Source organism: Phoxinus phoxinus (genome assembly GCF_949152265.1).
Source record: "Phoxinus phoxinus genome assembly, chromosome: 11".
NCBI lineage: Eukaryota > Metazoa > Chordata > Actinopteri > Cypriniformes > Leuciscidae > Phoxinus > Phoxinus phoxinus.
The window spans coordinates 30,711,647-30,731,966 of record NC_136886.1 but is presented as its reverse complement, the minus strand read 5'-3'; the positions used below and the strand labels follow the sequence as shown (position 1 = coordinate 30,731,966).

The window sequence follows — 20,320 nt, the reverse complement described above, 5'->3', positions numbered from 1 at the left end:
TATTCTGTCAAATTATTTACACGCCTTTCCCACCAGTGACGTGCGGCGTCAGTCATGTGATCATGTGACCTCAGCGCTGTGATGATGTGATGTAGTATTGGATGTGACGCGCGTGTCAAACTGTCGGACAGTAGCAGAATCACTGGACTGTCATTATTAGAAGCATACAGCCAATGTCTTCTGCTGCAGAGGACCACTCATAGTAGGTCTATGTAATATAATTTTCATAGTTTTGCGTTATTAGTTGTTAAATGTGTTAACAGCATTATTCAGTTTGCCTTGGGCTTGTTTGTTTTCCCTGTTTAAAACGGTAGGCTGTGTAACTTAACTGCTTTATTCACACCCGAGGTCTCTATTTCAACACTTTAATTTCATTTATTTCTTTTTCTAAACTGTTGTGAACAGCCAATGTGTTGTAAATAGTGAAATGGATAAATACATTTGCTAATTTAGTTTATAAATTTAACATTTGTACATTTTAACATATTGAAATATTGAGCCCGAGGGTCTTGTTTTATATTTTCACTTAAAAAATAGAAACCATAATTTTTACAACACAAATCTAAAAACATTAATGTAACTACTTTGTCCACTTCTTAAAAGTATTTTGTGTGTGTGTGTGTGCGTGCGTGCGTGCGCGCGTGTGTGTTTGAGTAGCATTTTTTAATATTTACTAATCTACAAAAAAGTTAAACTTAGTGTAATCATGGTTCTAGTTTGTTTATATGTCCTCCAGCCCCTGGTGGCACCAGCATGCATTGAGGACTGGTGTAACGATATGGTCCTTCTGTCAGGATTTTTTTATGCATATCACATCAAATTGCTTCCATATACTGTAGTGACAGGAACAAACTGGAAGATGTGTGTTTGTGGAAAAAAAAAGAGGTTGAATGAGGGTCGAGAGCTGTGGAGCATTCACCCTCCTGTGGAGAAACAGACTTTTAGCCTTAGACCTCGTTGCCTATTGAGAAATGTTTCTGTGCGTGTGTTTTTCTGTGGTTTCGGGTTACTAAGAATTATATTCTTACAATAGATATAGGAACTAGATTGATTCATTCCTCTTATCGGGTTGTCGTTGGTGTGTGAAATGGAATATGTGTAAAATAATACGTGTTTCGTGCTTTCTTTTTCAGTGTCAAGATCTTTAGGGATATATGTTATTTATATATATGATGTATATTTTATTTATAATTTTATCATATATTATAAATTAACATGCATGCTTCCTTTTTCGCGAAATGTGTGGTGTTCAACACGCAAGGGAACTCTTTCAGTGCTTTTTAGACTTCATAAAGTTGTTCGAGAGACTGTTGACTTGTGTATGTGACAAACCACAATTTCATGAACTCTTTAAAAACCTCTATTGCTCTTTCGCTCTCACTGTCTTTACATGTGTCTTTGTCTGTTTGCAGCTGTGTTACGCACTCACATACACACTAGTTTCACTTCAGACTATTTCCAGACTATGGACGTCCCTAAAGACAGAATCAACAGTGTGGAGAACCCAACAATGCTTCATTGATGCTGCAGTTCAGAAAGCGAGAGGTATATGCTTTCATAATAACGATAACTAACCTGACCTGATTAGCTGTTCAGTAAATCTGCAGGTGAACTGGAGTGAGTATAATCTCATTCATTTCATTATACTGTCATTTTAAATCCAGGGCCTGTACTAGTCACACACTGTATGTTCTCATGAATAACTTCTGCAAATTGTGTTTTAAACAGCTTTGAGGGAATGATCTGATTAAGATCTTGTGTTTGCACCTGTTGGTGTGTGTATGCGACGTTTTGTGTACTTCTCAGTGCTGTGAACTAATCAAACAAATATTGCTTTAGAAAATGTTTAATAGATTCAAGAAATGTCAGACAGAGAGGCCATCAGTGTGTAACTGACTCTTAGAGGAAATGATTACAGCTTCTAGACTCTAAATACAGGCTCACAGACACAATCTTTCATCCATTATAATAATAAAACCCCTACAGAGTATGACTGAATGAAAAGGGAGACAAGAGCGTGGCAAATACAGTACGAATCTATGCATCTGTCATTCTGAATATCAGAGTCAGTTAAATCGGAGATATCACATTATTTAGTGATTTTAATGCCTAATGCTTTCTTTGACTTGCAGGACTTTAAAGAAAGAGCAATGGCGATGGACTCATCTTTACAACTCAGTCGGATGGACAGAAATGGCAGCTTTCTTCAGGTAATGACCATTCTGTGTTTTATCATGTCTGTTCATATGTAGATCTGCACTTAACAGGAGCCTGACTAACGGATGTGCTTTGATGCCTTCCTAGTTTTGAATGATTCCTCCGAATGCAGCACTTTTAAGTTTTCGGATGTACCCTAGGTGTTGATGTTTTTTGCTGGCCCAAATAAAAAGTACTCACTCACAGGTCTCTTATGATATTCTGGACCATAAATTTATAATTTGATTGATTCCCTTTCTCAATTTAAGTGTTTGGGATTTATTTATTTATTTTAAACCTGCTTTACTGTCTGACTGGTAAAAATCTTAAAATCTAATCATTGAAAATGAGTCACACACACTTCTCCTTAACAAACTGCATAATTTGAGGAATAAACTTTAGGTTTACACTTACACTTTACATTGCAGGACGATTTACAGAAGTAATAGTTACACACTCTTAAATAGAAGGCCACAGTAAATGAAGATGAAAGATCCTTTAGATGTACAGTAAATGTTTTCCATTGATGCACTAAATTAATTTTTATCTCCAAATTCATGTTTTTGAATTTATAAATCTACGCTGCCTATGTGCTTGAAACTGTTTTTCCTTTCTGGCTTAAAACATTTCTGTAACAATTTAATAAGAGCAGGACACGCAGATGGTGCTACAAGCTCTCATTATCCAATGCGCTCAAGCAGGAACTGGTTTTGGATTAGTATAAATATCCCCATTCTCCTTAAGAACATTTTCTGTTCCACTGCGTACATTCACTGGCTGTCTGGTGTTCCCTGTAAAAATAAATGGACAGACAGACCCGTGCGTGCGTGTGTGCGTGTGTGTCTGTCTGTCTGTCTGTCTGTCTGTCTGTCTGTCTGTCTGTCTGTCTGTCTGTCTGTCTGTCTGTCTGTCTGTCTGTCTGTGTGTGTGTGTGTGTGTGTGTGTGTGTGTGTAGGGCTGCAGCAGGGCTTCCTGCCCAGACAGAACCATTCAAGCGTCCCATAATAGATGTGTCTGTACATCTCTCTTTCTCTCTCTCTCTCTCCTTAATTAGTCCTTCATCGCTTCTTCAATCTTTTTTTAATCTTATCATTCAGTCTAAACACTTGCCTCTCTCTGTTCCGGCCTCATCCTCCATCTCACTCACCTCAAGCTTATCTTACCTAGTACAGAGTATATATTTTATTGAATGACATTCACTGCATGAATTAATCAGCACTAGGAATTACAACATAAATCTGAAAGAATTGTTGTCTTTTGACTCTATTTTTATCTGCGATTAATGACCTGCAATTTACTCCAAAATAGTCCAAAATTGCATGTCAACATTAAAAGCCCAGGAAGTTGGCACAGTCACTATAGTGGCATATTGGAAACATTACTTTGAAAGTAGTTTTGGTTAGAATGCTACTAACAGCCTGTCAGGCATGGCTTTTTATGTTGTTTATCTATATATGGTTGTTTTAACTATGCAGAAAATTCAAATTTATATAGTATAGTAAGACTTAGTGATATATTAGAGACCAGTTTAACAAAAACCAGCAACCTAGTAGCAAAGATACCACAAAGTAACACATTATAAACCACCCAGAACATACCTATATAAACATACCTCAGAAACCAGTAAATTTACCACTTTTTACCCTTTTCAACTAATTGTCTTGTCGTTTGGTTGTCATAGAAGTTAAAACAAAACTTTTGGCTAATCATGTTTATTTACAAATCTACATGATCACATGTAAGGACTTGCACAGAGTAAATGAAAATGCAGGACTTCGTAATGGTTCATTACAACGCTGCGCTGTGATGGTTGGGTTGTGTTGCCATGGTAAATCCCATTTCCTGTTCGGTAGAGTAGATTAAGAACACAGGAAAGTGACTAACTTTCTTCCTGCTCGTGGATGGATGTCCGAGGAGTCTGAAGCTGTTTCTCTTGTTTTGGTGACAAATAAAGCCTCTTTTAGCTTGTTTTTTACAGTATTTTCCAGCTTTCTGTTGTTGTTTTTTTCTCTTCAGTTTCTCTCTAGATTCTTGCTTAGCAATATTGCCAATGTGGATTTTAAAAAGGCACTGCAGATTCACCTAAATGTTTAGGTGCTTGGACAACTAAGATTTTGCTTTCATTTTGTTATCCATGTGCAGCTTGTCGATGCGTTTGCATTGTCACTGAGTACGTTGGAGCAGAAATTGGTTCATGCTACGCAGGAAAAAGACAGAGATCCAGTCAGAGATCCAGACTCTTCTATGTTCATAGAGTGAGTACACTTACATGCAACAGTGCCTGTATTACCTGTACTCTTAATAGATGCATTGCTTTTACATCTATTATGTACTGTAAAATGTCATTACATTTCCAAAGAACCTCTAAATGTGTTACAGTGTCCATTAGAGGGCGCCAGTCTATAGTCAGTCTTTTCTTCCTTTAAAGGACATAAACAAATCTCTATCAAAACAAAGACAACCCACTACACCCATCCTCTGTTTTGTTCTCTGTAGGATAGAGGGAGAGATGAGCGCTGTGTGTCTACAGTATCCTGCGTTTGATGGGGATCATGGTACAAGCACAAGTGTGAGTGTGTTGGACAAACTGATACACACACACCCCATCTGGCTTCTGCTTTCCATCGACCAGCAAGAGGCCACTGGCATCCTACAGCGGCAGCAAGCTGGGGTAAAACATGTTAGGGAGTAAACGCAAAGACACCAGACAGATTTTCTTTTAAAGAAATAGTTGACAGAATTTCAAATTCTGTCATCATTTAATTGCCACATGGCTGTTTCGGACACATTTTACTATTGTGAAAGACAAAAGGTTGCTGTTTTGCTTTTCTTTCTTTTTTTTCAAATGGATGATTTATACAGCTCAATAAATGACAAAGGCATTGGAAAACGTTTCATGCATCTTTTCTAAATCTGAAGCCATAATTATAGCTTTGTGTTTTGGAAAGATGATTATGTATTAAACATTTTGCCCTCCACAATAGTTCTCATCTCATTGAAACTCAATTACATGAGGATGAATAAATGATTACAGATTTTCCATTAATTACTGTTAAAATATGAACTATAAACTTTTGATGAATACATTTCAAGACTAATGAAAGAGCAAATGACTCAAGGAGGTTTTTTATCAAGGGTCCGGGGCCCAATAGAAGGCCTCAGGATGACTTAAAGGTATTTAAATGAACACATTATTAATAATAATTAGTGCTGTCAAATCGATTAATCGTGATTAATCGCATCTAACATTAAAGTTTTTCTTTACATATATGTGTGTGTATATTATTATATTATGTGCGTGCGTGCGTGTGTGCGCGTGTCTGTTTATTTATACACATATCTATATGTATGTATGTAATAAATGTGTTTGTGTTTATATATACCTTATAAGTACTGTATACACACACACACATATATATAATATTTATAAATATAATAATATATGCACAAATACAGTCGTGCTCAGAATTAATGGCACCCCTGGTAAATATGATCAAAACTGGCTGTAAAAAATAAATCTGCATAGTTTATCCTTTTGATCTCTCATACAAAAAAGAATTGGAAGTGGGGGTGGGGGGGGATCACATTATGAAATAAATGTTTTTCTCCAAAACACGTTGGCCACAATTATTGGTACCCCTAGAATTTTTTTACGGGTAAAATATCTCTGAAGTATATTCCCATTAATATTTACCTTTTTTAGCACACCAGGGTGACTAGGAACATGAAATTGTCCAGCTATGACTTCTTGTTTCACAGGAGTTTAAATATGAGGAAACGCAAAGGCTAAATTCCCTTAATCATCCATCACAATGAGTAAAACCAAAGAATGTAGTTCTGATGTGCATCATAAGATTGTTGAGCATCACAAAATAGAAAGTGGCTGTAAGAAAATAGCTAAAGAATTGAAAATCCCCATTTTGACCATCAGGACAATAATTAAGAAGTTCCAATAAACTAAAGATGTTACGAATCTGCCAGGAAGAGAACGTGTGTCTGTATTTTAATTAATACATTAAAATAATCTAATTTAAATAAGCACATAAATTCAAGATGTAAACTGAAATCCTATTTCAAAAACTAACTATTGTTTTTATTGAAGAACATACAGTTCATGAAACTTTTGGAATTTAAAAATAAATCATCTTTAAATAATTTAATATATCGATATATCAATCAATCAATAATATACTCCCGTTTTATAACACAGTATCATTCAAAAAATATTCAAAACCACAGCATTTGAACCCTTTAAGCAAATCCTCCTCCTTAAAAAAAAAAAAAAAAAGTCTTCTTTCTTCCTCTCCAGGTGTTTTTGGTCTGGAGGTCATCTGTCCTGCAAAAGAAGGTCTTGTCATTCCACACAGATGGTACCTCAGACTCCTCTGTGATTCACATCCCTGTAAAGGAGAGCCAGTTCAGTATGTCAGGTCTCTTATATCATACTAACCCTTCACTTTAGTTGACACCCTGCTCACATCTGTTTATGTTTACTTCTGAGTACGGTGTCACCTTCGGTTCAGTATGTTTGGCTGTGAAAGATTTGTAGAGATTTCTTCTTTCATTTTATGGTCTTTTATTGGGTATCTATCTTCTTTATGGTTTGTTGATATCGTGGGGCCTTTTGCTTTCACGTGCACACAGACGAGAGCTCAATGATTGCTCGCCATTGACTGCACACACATTTTATAAATCACATAATAACTCTGTTTTGTGAAAGAGTAGGACATATTTCCCTCTTGTTTTACAGGTAGTTAATCAGTTGTAATAACCTGAGCGGCTGTTTGCAACTCAACTGGCTTGCTTTGAAACTGGGGCACCATATTTAATGCTAAACGTCACAATAGTAGCCTGGCGGTGTTCCAGGCATTTACAGCAGTGCGGTTCCAATATTCTGCATGCGAGTCATCGGGACTGTCACTTTTGAGAAAAATCAAATTCGAACGGATATACCAAGCTGTATTCGAATATTCGAATAAATGTGTTTTTGAAAACGGATATAAATCTGATCTTCAATTCCCGCGCTATATACAGATTTAATGGATTTAATGTCACCGAAAGCAACAGATATGAGCTGCATTTTATTGATCATCAGCTAACATTTCAAAATCAAAGACTGCAATAAGAGAGAGCGGCAGCCCTGGTGAGATATATAGTTTCGTTTCTTTACTTTTATTGAGATTATTATTATTGTGTGTTAAAGCGTCTGCGACTTACTTTCACTTTGATTTGCGATAGTTTGCACGTTGGCTTGACGCTTATGAATAGATCTGCGGTGATAGGCTACGTGTTGCAGCACACCGTAGTAACACGCTTTCAAAATAACACGCTTTTTAAAATAAATAACAAACGGTCTAATCATAGACTGTAAAAAATGCGCTACACATGGCACTTTAAAAACCGGATAGTTTATTTGTAGTTCGATTACGGATATTTCACGTCATGTGCATATTCGAATATCGAATAAAAAGTGGCAGCCCTATCAGACACTAGTGTTTTTGGCCTCTGGCCTCTGAATATCCTCTGTGCCTTGGAAAATACTGTTTGTAAGGCGCTGGAGGCTTATGAACAATTTACTGCCAAGTTCCGTCAGCTGAGAAATTTCCATAACATTTTCTGTAAATTCCCAACAAATGAAGAATCCAGAGGGACACTACAGTGCTGTTTTGATGGATGAAATGGTGGAAATGTTCATATAATTGTTGTATATTGTTCTTTTTTTCCTAGCATTTTCTCTGGAGGGCTCAGGAATTAGTTTTGCTGACCTCTTTCATCTTGTGGCCTTTTATTGTATTAGCAGGTAACACTTTTTCAATGAATGACAATTGTTTAAATGGACAAGTATTAGGTTGCTAAGGCAGGCATCACAATTGCAAATGCTAATACTGTGAATGCTAATACATTTGAACAAATCGATCCCTAACCCTAGCATTATACTTTGCCATGTAACTCGACCACTCACATTTTCTTCGTAGAATATAAAAACAATCCACCATGAACAATTTGATTTCATACATTTGGAATGGATTAAATGTTCATTGCTGTCTTATCGTCTTTACCATGATTGCAATGCTAAAGCATGATAAGAGCTAAACAGATGAGTATGAGTAAAGAAACAAATGATTGTGCAGTAATAAACCCACTGCTCATAAAACCCATTGATATCCATCACCTTATTAACAACAGGATATAGTAAAATATGTCTCTAAGTAGAAATTACTTATTTCATATCATCCATAAATCAGAAGATTGCAACAGTTATCCACGTTATGTTTGTTTTTTCAAGCCGCTCATAGAAACTGAAAGTCTGCATTCTCTCTGATCAATAGCAATTCTTTACCACCAATTAAGAGTAGAATTATTAAATTAGCTGAATTTAATTTATATTAATAATTTGACCTGTCAGCATTAATGTAGGAAAAGAGTGAATTATGTTGTGTTTTTCTCCCACTCTAAATTTGTTACACAATTTCACGCTCTATTTGTCTGTCTGGCTCTCTTTGTTTCATATTAGAGACATTCTGCCATCTACCCTGAAGCTTCCTGAGGAAATACACTCAGCTGAGACCCTGTCAGAACTGCATGAGCTGGCCCAGCAAGGGGCAGGTACTGACCTACCTAGTCTGACCCTCTTAAAATTATGATCAATATCATATACTGTATATATATACATGATTGTGAAGTTTCTCAAAATAGGTGAAAGGGGAGATAGGGAAAAGAGAGGGGAAAATGTCCAAAGTCCATTCAGTCAAATTGTCCTATTATCTAAAGTGAAATTCAGGGGTCATGCACTTTTGGAATCAAAGCTACCATTTTACTACCATTAAACACATGATTATTACAGGCTGTCAAGTTTAGCTGCAATTTTGCTTCCTTAGTTTTAAATTACACCCCGGTGAGCCTTGCACACTAAATAAAAACAGTAGCACTTTACTAACTCTTTTTTTTCTGCTCATGTCTCTCCCTAGGGCACTAAGTGAGTCAGGACTGCCACTAGTGCTCCGTTCAAAACAAATACATAGCATGACACACCTGGAAAGTAGAGTGTGTTTTTAATACACTCAACAATGCTACATGTCCAAGTAATACATAGAAATTTAATATATCTGTATGTTCTTAAAAGGTTCAGACCAGTGTTAAATAGAGATAGTAAAGAAACATTGCAATGTTGGTAGAGAAGACAGCACCTCTGGCATGACTGTCTCATGTGTAATTGTGTGTGTGGATTTCTTACTCCACCACAGCTGCGAACATGCTGGCCTACTATTCAGTTCCATGTTATTATTAGTCAGCTGGCATTCCAGATAGTGGGAGAGACTATGTGAGCTAATCAGAGCATAGAGGTTACTGAGGGAAAGTGTGTGTGTGTGTGTGTGTGTGTGTGTGTGTGTGTGTGTGTGTGTGTGTGTGTGTGTGTGTGTGTGTGTGTGTGTGTGTGTGTGTGTGTGTGTGTGTGTGTGTGTGTGTGTGTGTGTGTGTGTGTGTGTTTTGTTGTTTGTGTGTGTGTGCGTGTGTGTGTGTGTGTGTGACTTCCTTTGTTGCTTATCAGCGATAGATCTGTTCTGCCCTAGAGAAAATGTATGGTTGAGAAGTTAGAAATGAGCTAAAAACACTTGGAATGCCTTACATTAAAATGTCCTGGCACCCATCCACAACACCCTTGAAATGTACACCAAAGTTGCTGCTGAACAATTGTTTGATTTAGTAATATAAGTGAGGGACAAGTCTCATTTGAAATATGCTGCTGACTATCCTGCCCTAATAAAAACCGGCCCAGCAAACCAACATGAGAAACCAAACTGAAATGGGTGGGGAGGGAGAGAGAGAGAAAGCATGGGGAGGAGAAAGAGGAGTGGTTTGGTGTGTTCTGTTAAGTCTACCTCCCCTGTCTGTTTGATTAAAAATGACTCACTGCGTTTTTGGCTGGCTTTGTGTTGGGTGTGTTTGTATGGCATTTGTGAATCAGCTTGCACAACTGAGCTCGGTAAATTTCTCCAAGATCTTCAGTGGGCCTGAGGACGAGAGAAGTGAACAGACGCTTCAACCGGGATGTAACTGGATATAGCCACACACACTCAAACTCACATGTTTGCTGACAACATGTGGTGGTCTATGGTAGGACGCTGCAGTGGGTGTGTTAGCTGCTTTTGTGGTTGTGTTTGTTAAAAGAGTGTGCGTATGTGTTGTCAAACATTAATCAGATTCTCTCTTTTTTTATTCCAGCTTTCTGGGAATCTTCTGTCAGCAGACAGCAAGTCCCAAAGAGTTTCCTGGTTCTGGACAGACGGTCAATCTCTCTGCATAGCAACTTCTCTGACATCTTACTGACAGAGGATCAAACCTGTACCCCAACTGGCAATTTAAATGTCCAACTACCTCTGACTGACACCTGCCCGAATGCCCCTGAAGGTGAAAGAAGTTGCTCCAACAGTGCTTTGTCTTTTATCAACCCCGTCTTCATCAAGACACAGCAAGATCTAAATGGAAATGTAGCAACAGTGATCGCAAAAGACACAACAACAGAAAACGGAAAATCTCGTCCCCCTCCTCCACCAAGGCCACCTCCGCCTCGCATTTTGGTTCATACCCCTGCTTTACCCCCAGGTCGTAGGACTATGCCTTTGAGTGCTGGCATTACCAAAATGAGTCAGGGACCCAAATCGATCGCCAAACGCCCCAGTTCTAAGAAACCTGCACCTCAACCTCCACCACGACCTCCTCAACCGCCAGACATTGACAGCTACCGCTGCACCATTGCGTTAGATGATGATACCATTTCTAGGGCCCTGTCTCAAGCCAGCCGGACGCATACACCTCTCAACCCGACCAACAGCACCATTCTGCAGCAATGGACCGGTCCAGAAGAGAAAGGGCGAAGCTCAAGTGGTTTGTCCACTTCCTCGTCTGACTCTCTGGATTGTCTTCCTTTGGGTCTATCCCAGAGTGTGGGCCAAGGCCTCTCCACAGATGACAGCACTGATGAGTATGACGAAGAGGAGAAAGACTATGGTGTGGGACTTGAAAGGGACCTGCATCTTCGTCTTCGTTCTGCCCGCAAGACAAGAAGACTCCTGGCAGTTGAACTAATGGGCGCTCGTCCGAGATCGCTCGTTATCTCACGAGCATTAAGGGGACAATTCCGAAATATCCGAGGTGTCCTCAATGTTCTGGCTACACCTGAAAAACGCATCTTGCTCCGGATCAGTGAGTTGTCCCAAGACAAAGGATCCTACTTTGGTTGCCTGGTGCAGGATTATTTGAGCTTTGTGCAGGAGAACAAAAACTGCCACTCATCTAGCCAGGATTTTCTACAGACGCTCCGGCAGTTCATGACCCAGATGAAGGCTTACCTCATACAGAGCTCAGAGATGAACCCACCCATAGAGTCCTACATACCTGAGGACCAGATTGGTAAGAAGATTTCAGTTCTTTTAGGGCCATGTTAAACCATTCAAAGAAAGAGAACAATTTTAAAAGCACAGTTCAACCTACGAATGGCTTTTCTTCAGAGGTGTCCAGTCCTGCTTCTGAAGCGCCACTTTCCTTCAGAGTTTAGCTCCACCACACCTGCCTGGAAGTTTCTAGTAATCCTTTGTTGGTTTGGGAGTGTTTGATTAGGGGTTAGAGTTAAACTCTGCTGAAAGGTGGTCCTCCAGGATCTGGATTGGACACCGCTGGCTCACTTGTAGTTTTATCCACAAGTTTAATCTACTATATTTTACTATGTTTGTTTTGGCATTTTGAAGTGTTGGCTGCCTTGTCTTTTAGATATGTATCCTCGGCTTGCCTTTTTTGTTTCCTAATTCCTAGTCTGTGCAGTTTGCAAACTCTTGGTTTAATTCAAGGTCTGATTTCTTTGACTTGTTAAAGCAATGCATGTCAAAAATATGTATATTGTCCAAAAAGACCTGATGTGTTTTAGATTACGATTATGCTTTATACCTGACATCAGAAACATGTTTTGTTTTGAATATCAGTCTACTCTTTTCAGTACAGCGCTGCTTTTGCGATGCTTCCTTCAGCTTCAGTGGAAAATGCAGGTTAAAATGTGTTTGATAGTGTGAGGGGATTCAGGGGAATAGAAAAAATAAAAAACTTTTCATCTTAGTCTGTCAGTGGAGGATATAGTTTATATTATGGTTCTGATTCTTATTTTCCATTTAGTGATTTGGACAGGAAGTGTCTTTAAAAGGTGGTAAAAAAAATGCCCATTCAAAAGGCATTTTGACCGAAAAAGAATGTATGGTCAATCTTAAAAGTGCCGTTTCCATTCTATTTATGCTTTTACGCGAATGTTTGACTCGGGTAGATTAACAAAAATAGCCTAGGTTGCTATTTGGCGAGAGTTACCCTTTAAGTGCAAGGCCAAAGGGATTGTAACTTGTCTGGTTTGTATAAAGAATGACAGTTCAGACCAGACTGCTGTGGAAATACTGAGCTGAAAACAAGGAGCACAATTCATAGAGAAGAGCATCCTGAAATAAGATTAAATTAAGTTCATTCTAAGACAAATATGCTAAAATCCTGTCTCACATCACATCATTTATTAAGAATGTTGAAAGACATGATTATAGGTCTTCAGTTAAAAATCCACCCTGTGGTTGGTGGGTTAGGACCAATAAACAGAGCTTGAAGGAAAAAAAAAATTCATCATACCAAAAGTAATGCTTGCAAATCAAACCTAAAGGCAAGTAAAAAAAATATTCAAAGGATAAATTCTTCACTTCTTCATGGGTGGAGAAGTTACATTAGTGTAAAAGGTTGTCTGGCTGTTTATAGCTTAAAGATAAGCTAATGTATTGTTTACCTTATTAATGATTATTTTTTTCTAAATGTCAGATTTTACTTTGTTAAATTAAAATCTTTAAAACAATATGATGATCATGATACCATGGTAGAAAATTGCCTGTAAATACAAAAAAAAGCAACCTTAAATTTAAGATCCTTAATTTGTACAATTATTATTATTTATTTATTTTTTTACACAGTTTGATGTTTCCTGTGGCTATGCCACCTAGAAATTTAAAACAAATCTTTTAATATATTTATCTGAGGTTACAAAATAGTACTGTGTCTGTGACCATACCAGGGTACAGTGACCGAATCAGATGGTGATATCATGGTACAGAGTGGTCAATCATATATCAAAGAATATCAGGATAGTACAGTGCACATCAACAGCCATGGTGCTTTTTGTTAGTGGAATTAAATATCCAGAACATGCTGCAGAATTAAAATTGTGATATTATATTATATTTTTTGTTTTTTAAAGTCACTGACTTTTAATGTCACAATAAAGATACGTTTTAGTGACAACCATCATAGCAGTGTAACTCAGGAAGTTGATGAATTTCTGGTTTGTTTTCCATAAAACATCATATACAGCCATTTATTATGATAGTGAATCTGTAAGCTACAGGTGCTTCTAATATTTAGACCTCTTGTGTACAGTGTTTTATTATATTATTTATAGTTTCATTACAGTAACAGTGTTATCATAGTGTGTAATTGCTTGTTTTGTAACTCTATAGTGTAGAGACAACTGATGTGAGGCCTGCTTTTGTCCTTATTTGACTGGCCCTTTGTGTCTCAGAGAGCCTTCAGACCTAAATGAATTCCTGAGAGCTTAGGCCTAATATATCTTGTAACGTTTGTGTCAGCTTTTCCATGAACTGAGCTGACACTGTACGCTCTGTAAGCATTTTTGTGTGTGTGTGTGTGTGTGTGTGTGTGTGTGTGTGTGTGTGTGTGTGTGTGTGTGTGTGTGTGTGTGTGTGTGTGTGTGTGTGTGTGTGTGTCAGTTTTTTACTTGTAGAAAACAGAATACCATTTGGATATTTGTACCATTGAAAAAAAAAACGTTTTTCAGTCAGAATTTCATAATGGTTTGATCTACTCGTGGCTAAAATCTCTCATCATCAAATGGTAACTGTTCTATCATTGAGTTTCTGGCACACAATTGTTTCACAATAGCTAATGTGAGACAGGACTCAATGAAAGCACTCTGGCTGTTTAACAAAAATGCACCACAAATGCAATGATTCACACTTTAGATGTATAAAGGATAGGAATAGTTGAGACAAAAAATATGAAAGAAGAAAAGGTTTCTCACCCTCATGTTGTTCCACACCTGTATGATTGCCATTCTAAGTTGCTCTTTTCCATACAATGTAAGTGAATAAAAAACAACTGCACCATTAAAAAAGTATCACAAAAGTAGTCCATTTCACTTAATATGTGCTATATTCCAAGTCATATGATGAGGAATAGTCTGAAATATATGTTCTTCAGAATATTTTTCAGAACTTTTTTTAGGATTATATTAGTGTTTGTCATTTTATTGTTGTTTTTTATTAGCTTTTTAAAGTATGTCTATATTGTTCTTATTAACTTTTATTTCAGTTTTAGTTATTTTAGTACTTCATTAAATTAAGTAAATTAAATAAAATTAAGAAAGGTTGTCTTTCCAACTAGCTGAAATATATTAAAAATTAACATATAATATTAATTATATTAATATTAATTTAACATATTAATATTGTTTTTTATTTCAGTTCACATCTATTTTATTTAAGTAACAAATATAAATGTTTTATGGTTTTAGATTTAGTTTTAATTTGAGTTTTAGTTAACAATAGTAACCCTGCTTCAGAACATATTTTGTGGTGTTCTACACGTTTAGAACGACATGAATGTTGAATAAATTATGAAGTTTCATTAGGGGGTGAACTATTCCTTTAAAACTGTCTATTATGTCTACAAAAGCTCAGTAGTTAATAAGTCATGTCTTTTTGTTCATTTTTTATCACTATGAAGATGTTAAGTTTCTCTGAAGCGTGAACTGAAAGTCCATCTCTTTCTCAGATCCGGTGTTGGAGAAGGCCATGCATAAGTGTGTGCTGAAACCTCTGTATGGCTGCTTGCAGTCAGCGCTGCATGAGTTCCAGGTGTCCGGAGGAGTGTGTCAGAGGCTGCAGGAGAATCTGACCCTGGCCAAGACCAAACACCCTCACGAGCTGGGAGCGATCGCAGCCCGGCCGCCAGACGCACTCGACATCCACCGCATCCGCAGAAAACTCCGAGCCATGTGCAGCATGTACTCACCTGAGAGGAAGATATCGGTGCTGCTGAAAGTCTGCAAACTCATCTACAGTATCATGCAAAATCATGAAGGTGTGTGCGAGTTCTGCCTCAAGGGTTTATTTAAAGGCTTGACGTTTTAGGTGTGTACTGTTGCGTCCCAATTCACTATGCCTTAAAATGATGTACTCTTTTTGTGAAGAAAAAGTACATACTTTTGAATTCGTAGCAGAAGATACTACTTCGTCATAATTGCTTCTTTAAAGGACAGCTCTGTCGCTTAGTTATGTGCATCCCGTCACCGTTTAATCGGCCCTGTCACAGTTAACACCCCCCACACATTCAATTTAATTTCCTACCGTATTGGAGAAAAATGTAGCATGTTGATCTGCTTTTATGCGGAAAACTCTCCTCGTGTGTTTGAATGATGCATTTAAAAGTGAATGACCAAATGTATCTTCATAAAAGTTTACCATGTTGTTGAAGATGCAATATAATGTGGATAACATTGTTTTTTTCAGTAGATTAGATACCGACCCTTTATCTAAACCTCTCTACTTAACCTTCGGTCTCACACATCCGCCATGTTTGTAGTTTTTTAACACTTTTTTTATTTATGTTTGTAGTTCTTATCTAATCCTCATCCAAACAATATTGGGATGTGGACAGTATTAGCCGTTAGAGTGTGACTCATTTCAACATGCTACTGTTTTGAACACCAAATCCTAATTTCGAATACTATTTAGGATGGATAGTATACGAATTGGGATGCAGCATATGAGATTAGGATTTGGAAGGTGAAAGTATTTGCACCTTACTCAAGTGGACTGGCTCGTGTAAAGGTCACTGATAAATGTTTCCTCTGCCTGCGCCAGTGAGGATGTTTGGAGCGGATGATTTCCTGCCCATGTTGACATATGTACTGGTCCAGTGTGACATGCCACAGTTGGACACCGAGATCCTGTATATGATGGAGCTGATAGATCCACCATTACTGCATGGAGAAGGTGCGTTAGCATGTCCTTATATTTGTGAAATCATTTATTTTACATTGTTTCTCCTGTCCAATATTTAATGTGAATTCTCTTTTTTTGGTTTGTAACGACTGAATCAGAACTCTTTGTAATATTAATGAATATAAAGGGATAGTTCATCCAAAAAAGAAAATTCTGTCACCATTTACATTTACTCTCTCCTGTCGTTCCAAACCCATAAGACTTTTGCAAGCATGCTTGGGCTTCCGTGACCAAATCTGAATGCTGTAAACATGTTCGCTGATCAATGTTTATACTGTATGTGAATAAAAGCTTAAATTAAATCTGTTCATCATTTAAAGCGATTACGTCTCTTCAATAGAAATATCTCAATTTGTGTTCCAAAGATGGAACTAAAGTCTTGTTGATTTGAAACGACATGTGGGTGAGTAATTGATGACAGAATTTTCATTTTTGTGGGAACTAATCCTTTAATAATTGTGGAGGAGGAGGAGTTTCAGAACAGAAGTGTGTGACGAACATCCTAAGTTCTATTCTCAACTGAGTAATTTCCTCCAAGGGTGTGTTTCCTGTTCTCACTGAGCTCAGTGCGGTAGCCATTCATGGAAAAGATTTATTATATGTGACCCTGGATCACAAAACCAGTCATAACAATTCGCACGGGTAAATTTTTGTGGCAATAGGCAAGAATACAATGTATGGGTCAAAATCAGTATTTCTTTTATGCCAAAAATCATTAGGATATTAAGTAAAGATCATGTTCCATGAAGATATTTTGTAAATTTCCTACTGTAAATATCTAAAACATTTAGTTTTGTGAGTGAATGCAGCACAATCGCCAACATAAATGGACAATTTTAAAGGAGATTTTCTCAATGTTTAGATTTTTTTGAACCCTCAGATTCCAGATTTTCAAATTGTTGTATCTTGGCCAAATATTATCCTATCCTAACAAACCATAAATCAATGGAAAGTTTATTTATTCAGATTTCAAATGATGCATACATCTCAATTTCAAAAAATTGACCCATGTGACTGGTTTTGTGGTCCAGGGTCACATATTGTACACAGTCAGGTCACAAACCTGATGATGTAATGGGATTTGTCCTCATTATAGTGATTTTTCACCCTTGTTTCAAACCCTAATTCACCCTAATTTGAAAGAAATTAAAGGGATAGTTCACCCAAAAATGAAAATCACCCCATGATTTACTCACTCTCAAGCCATTCTAGGTATATAGGACTTTCTTCTTTCAGAAGAATACAATCGGAGATGTATATAAAAAACTCCTGGCTCTTCCAAGCTTTGTAATGCGCTTTGTGATATAAAAGAAAAGGAAATTAAGTTTGTTGCTCAGGCCTATTTGTTTGAACCGCGAGAGGCATCAAAGTTTATGCTACTCCTACATCGCGTCAGGGGTTAATCTTTTGGCGTAAGTCGACTTGCGTAGGCCGTCTTCAGAAGGCCTTTATTAACCCCCTGTGTGGAGCTCGTTTATAATGGATTGATGCACTTTTTTAGGCTTCAAAATCTCGTCCTCCATTCATTGCCATTATAAAGCTTGGAAGAGCCAGGATTTTTATTTATTTAACTCCGATTGTATTCTTCTGAAAGAAGAAAGTAATATAAACCTAGGATGACGTTAGGTGAGTAAATCATGGGGTCCTTTTTTTCATTTTTGGGTGAACTATCCCTTTAATACTTCTATTGAGCAAGGATGCATTAATTTGATCAAAACTGATGGTTAATGCATTTATAATGTGACAAAAGATTTCTATTTCAAATAATTGCTGTTCTTTTGAACTTTCTATTCATCAAAGAATCCTAAAAATGTTTCACAGTTTCTACAATAATATTAAGCGACACAACTGTTTTCAAAATTGATAATAATCAGAAATGTTTCTTGAGCAGCAAATCAGCATATTAGAATGATTTCTGAAGGATCATGTGACGCTGAAGACTGGAGTAATGATGCTGAAAATTCAGCAGGAGTTATTTATATTTGTAAAAAATGTAATTTAAGAAGAAGAATACAGTAAAATACCGTTTTAAATACAATATTTCTCAATATACTGTAATTCACGATATTACTGTTTTTACTGTATTTTTAATCAAATAAATGTAGCCTCGTGAGCTTACGTCAAAAACATAAAAAATCTTACCAACCCCAAACTTCTGAACAGTAAAATAATACTTTTTCAAGTAGATTTTTAGCAGTTCTTTATCGTTTTTATTTAGGTTTTGTAAGGTTCGCTGTAAAACAGTAAGACTCTGCTTTTGTCTTGATCCTGTGCAGGAGGTTATTACCTCACCAGTGCATACGGAGCGATGTCACTGATTAAGAACTTCCAGGAGGAACAGGCTGCACGGATCCTCAGTTCTACAGCGCGCGACACACTCCACCAGTGGCACCAGCGTCGCACACTGCAGAGGAGCCTGCCCTCAGTGGACGACTTCCAGGTAAAACCCTGACCTCGGATCAGTTTGTGCTCTGCATCTAATGGACATTCCATAAAGTTTGCCGAGTGGTTATATCTCACTGTAATATCTTTGTTTTGTTTGTGAAGAATTACATGCGTGTGGCTCTGCAGAAGGCAGGTAGCGGCTGCACGGCTAAAACCCTTCAGGTCCGGCCCTACGCCACAACAGAAGAGGTGTGCCGCCTTTGTGCACTTAAATTTTGTGTGTCTGATCCGGAAAACTACGGCCTCTTTCTTCTCACAGACGACAGCAGCCAGCAACTGGCCGCAGACACACAACCACAGTGGATAAAGGCAGAGCTACACAGTCGACCGAACCCTCAACACTTCTACTTCGTCTACAGGACGATAGCCAACAGAAACTGTCCCACGCCTGTGTCTTCAGAGCAGGACGATCCCTGAACACCCAATTGCAGGAAAATGTTTTTTTTCAGGGTGTGACTTTAAGAACGGTGTATAAAGATTGCGAGATGAAAGACTGTGTCAATAAAGAATGATGTAATTTACGCTTTCCATGAATAGGAAACATTTGGTTTGTGGTTTGTAACAGGCTTGCATGCAATATGCGAAGAAAAAAGAAAAAAAAGAGGAGTGGGACACCATAGTGCGCCACATTCATGGAAAGTGCCAAATATATGCATATTAAAATATGTAAAATATTGATACTTCACATAAAGTTATGTTTTAAATGGAAATGTTTAATAGATATTCTGGACATATAGATATAGATATAATGGGCATTGTCAGTAATGTGGTATCCTAGATTTCTTTTGATTCAGTGTGAATGTAGCGCCTGTCCCCAAAAATGGCAAGACTCAAATGAAATCCATAATGTGTCGTTGTTATGTATAAAAAGGTGTCAGGGATTCGCTCATAGAGTTCTGTACATAATCTTTAAGCTATTTTTGCATTCAGGTCGCATGAGTGTCCAGTGCTGCATCGGCAGAGGAATTGTCACGTCTGCTGTCACGAGATCAATCAACACAGTGAACCATTTTAAAGGGAAGAAGCTTTCAGAATGTGAGCTTCAACAGAGATAATGCATGATCATGTGGTTGATCATCTGAGATGCAGCAGGGACATTGCAAACTGATAAATTTACTGAAGAAGCTTTTTTTTCTCACTTTGTTGTGCTATACTGTAAACATGTAATATATTATTGTGCCACAACATGTATGATGCACTTAGTGCTGAGAATGTGTGTTGTTGTTGTTGTTGTTGTTTTTTACTAGATCCCTGAGCTGTCAATAATATAATTTAAACACTGAACTTGTGAATATTTTACTCTTTTTAGTGGCAGAAATAAAGCATGTATATTATTTTTATAAAAATGTACTTCATGTGGTTATTATTAGATAAAATATTATTTAATTAAAAAATATATATTATTATTTTAAATAATTATATTTATGTTTCAAAAAAATTATTAAATGTTTAATATGTATTAATAATCCAGATTGCATTTTATTAAAGATAAGATTAGGTTTTAAAAAAAATAGTAGGCTAACTGTTACCTTTTTACAGTGTAGCCAACTACTTGGGTGTCAAAATATGATTTCATATTTTTT

General features: G+C 37.2%; 2 protein-coding genes across 5 annotated transcripts in view; one reads left to right on the top strand and one right to left on the bottom strand.

The window, feature by feature from the left end:
- Positions 1-20,320, bottom strand: part of nhej1 (nonhomologous end-joining factor 1) — a 217,776-nt gene that overhangs the window by 55,436 nt on the left and 142,020 nt on the right. The window lies entirely within an intron of this gene.
- Positions 19-20,078, top strand: rin2b (Ras and Rab interactor 2b). 4 transcript variants are annotated; one of them, XM_079628077.1, is made up of 14 exons: positions 37-202; positions 1,413-1,545; positions 2,133-2,210; positions 4,339-4,451; positions 4,693-4,867; positions 6,506-6,617; positions 7,924-7,996; positions 8,711-8,802; positions 10,420-11,607; positions 15,061-15,369; positions 16,152-16,283; positions 18,569-18,732; positions 18,840-18,926; positions 18,997-20,078. In XM_079628077.1, the coding sequence occupies exons 2-14, from the start codon at positions 1,522-1,524 to the stop codon at positions 19,042-19,044; spliced, it is 2,595 nt and encodes an 864-aa protein (XP_079484203.1). In that variant the 5' UTR covers positions 37-202; positions 1,413-1,521; the 3' UTR covers positions 19,045-20,078. The 4 variants fall into 4 exon arrangements, with proteins under 4 accessions (XP_079484201.1, XP_079484203.1, XP_079484200.1 ...); XM_079628075.1 differs by having other exon boundaries at positions 19-202; positions 18,840-20,078; XM_079628074.1 differs by having other exon boundaries at positions 45-202; positions 6,506-6,626; positions 18,840-20,078.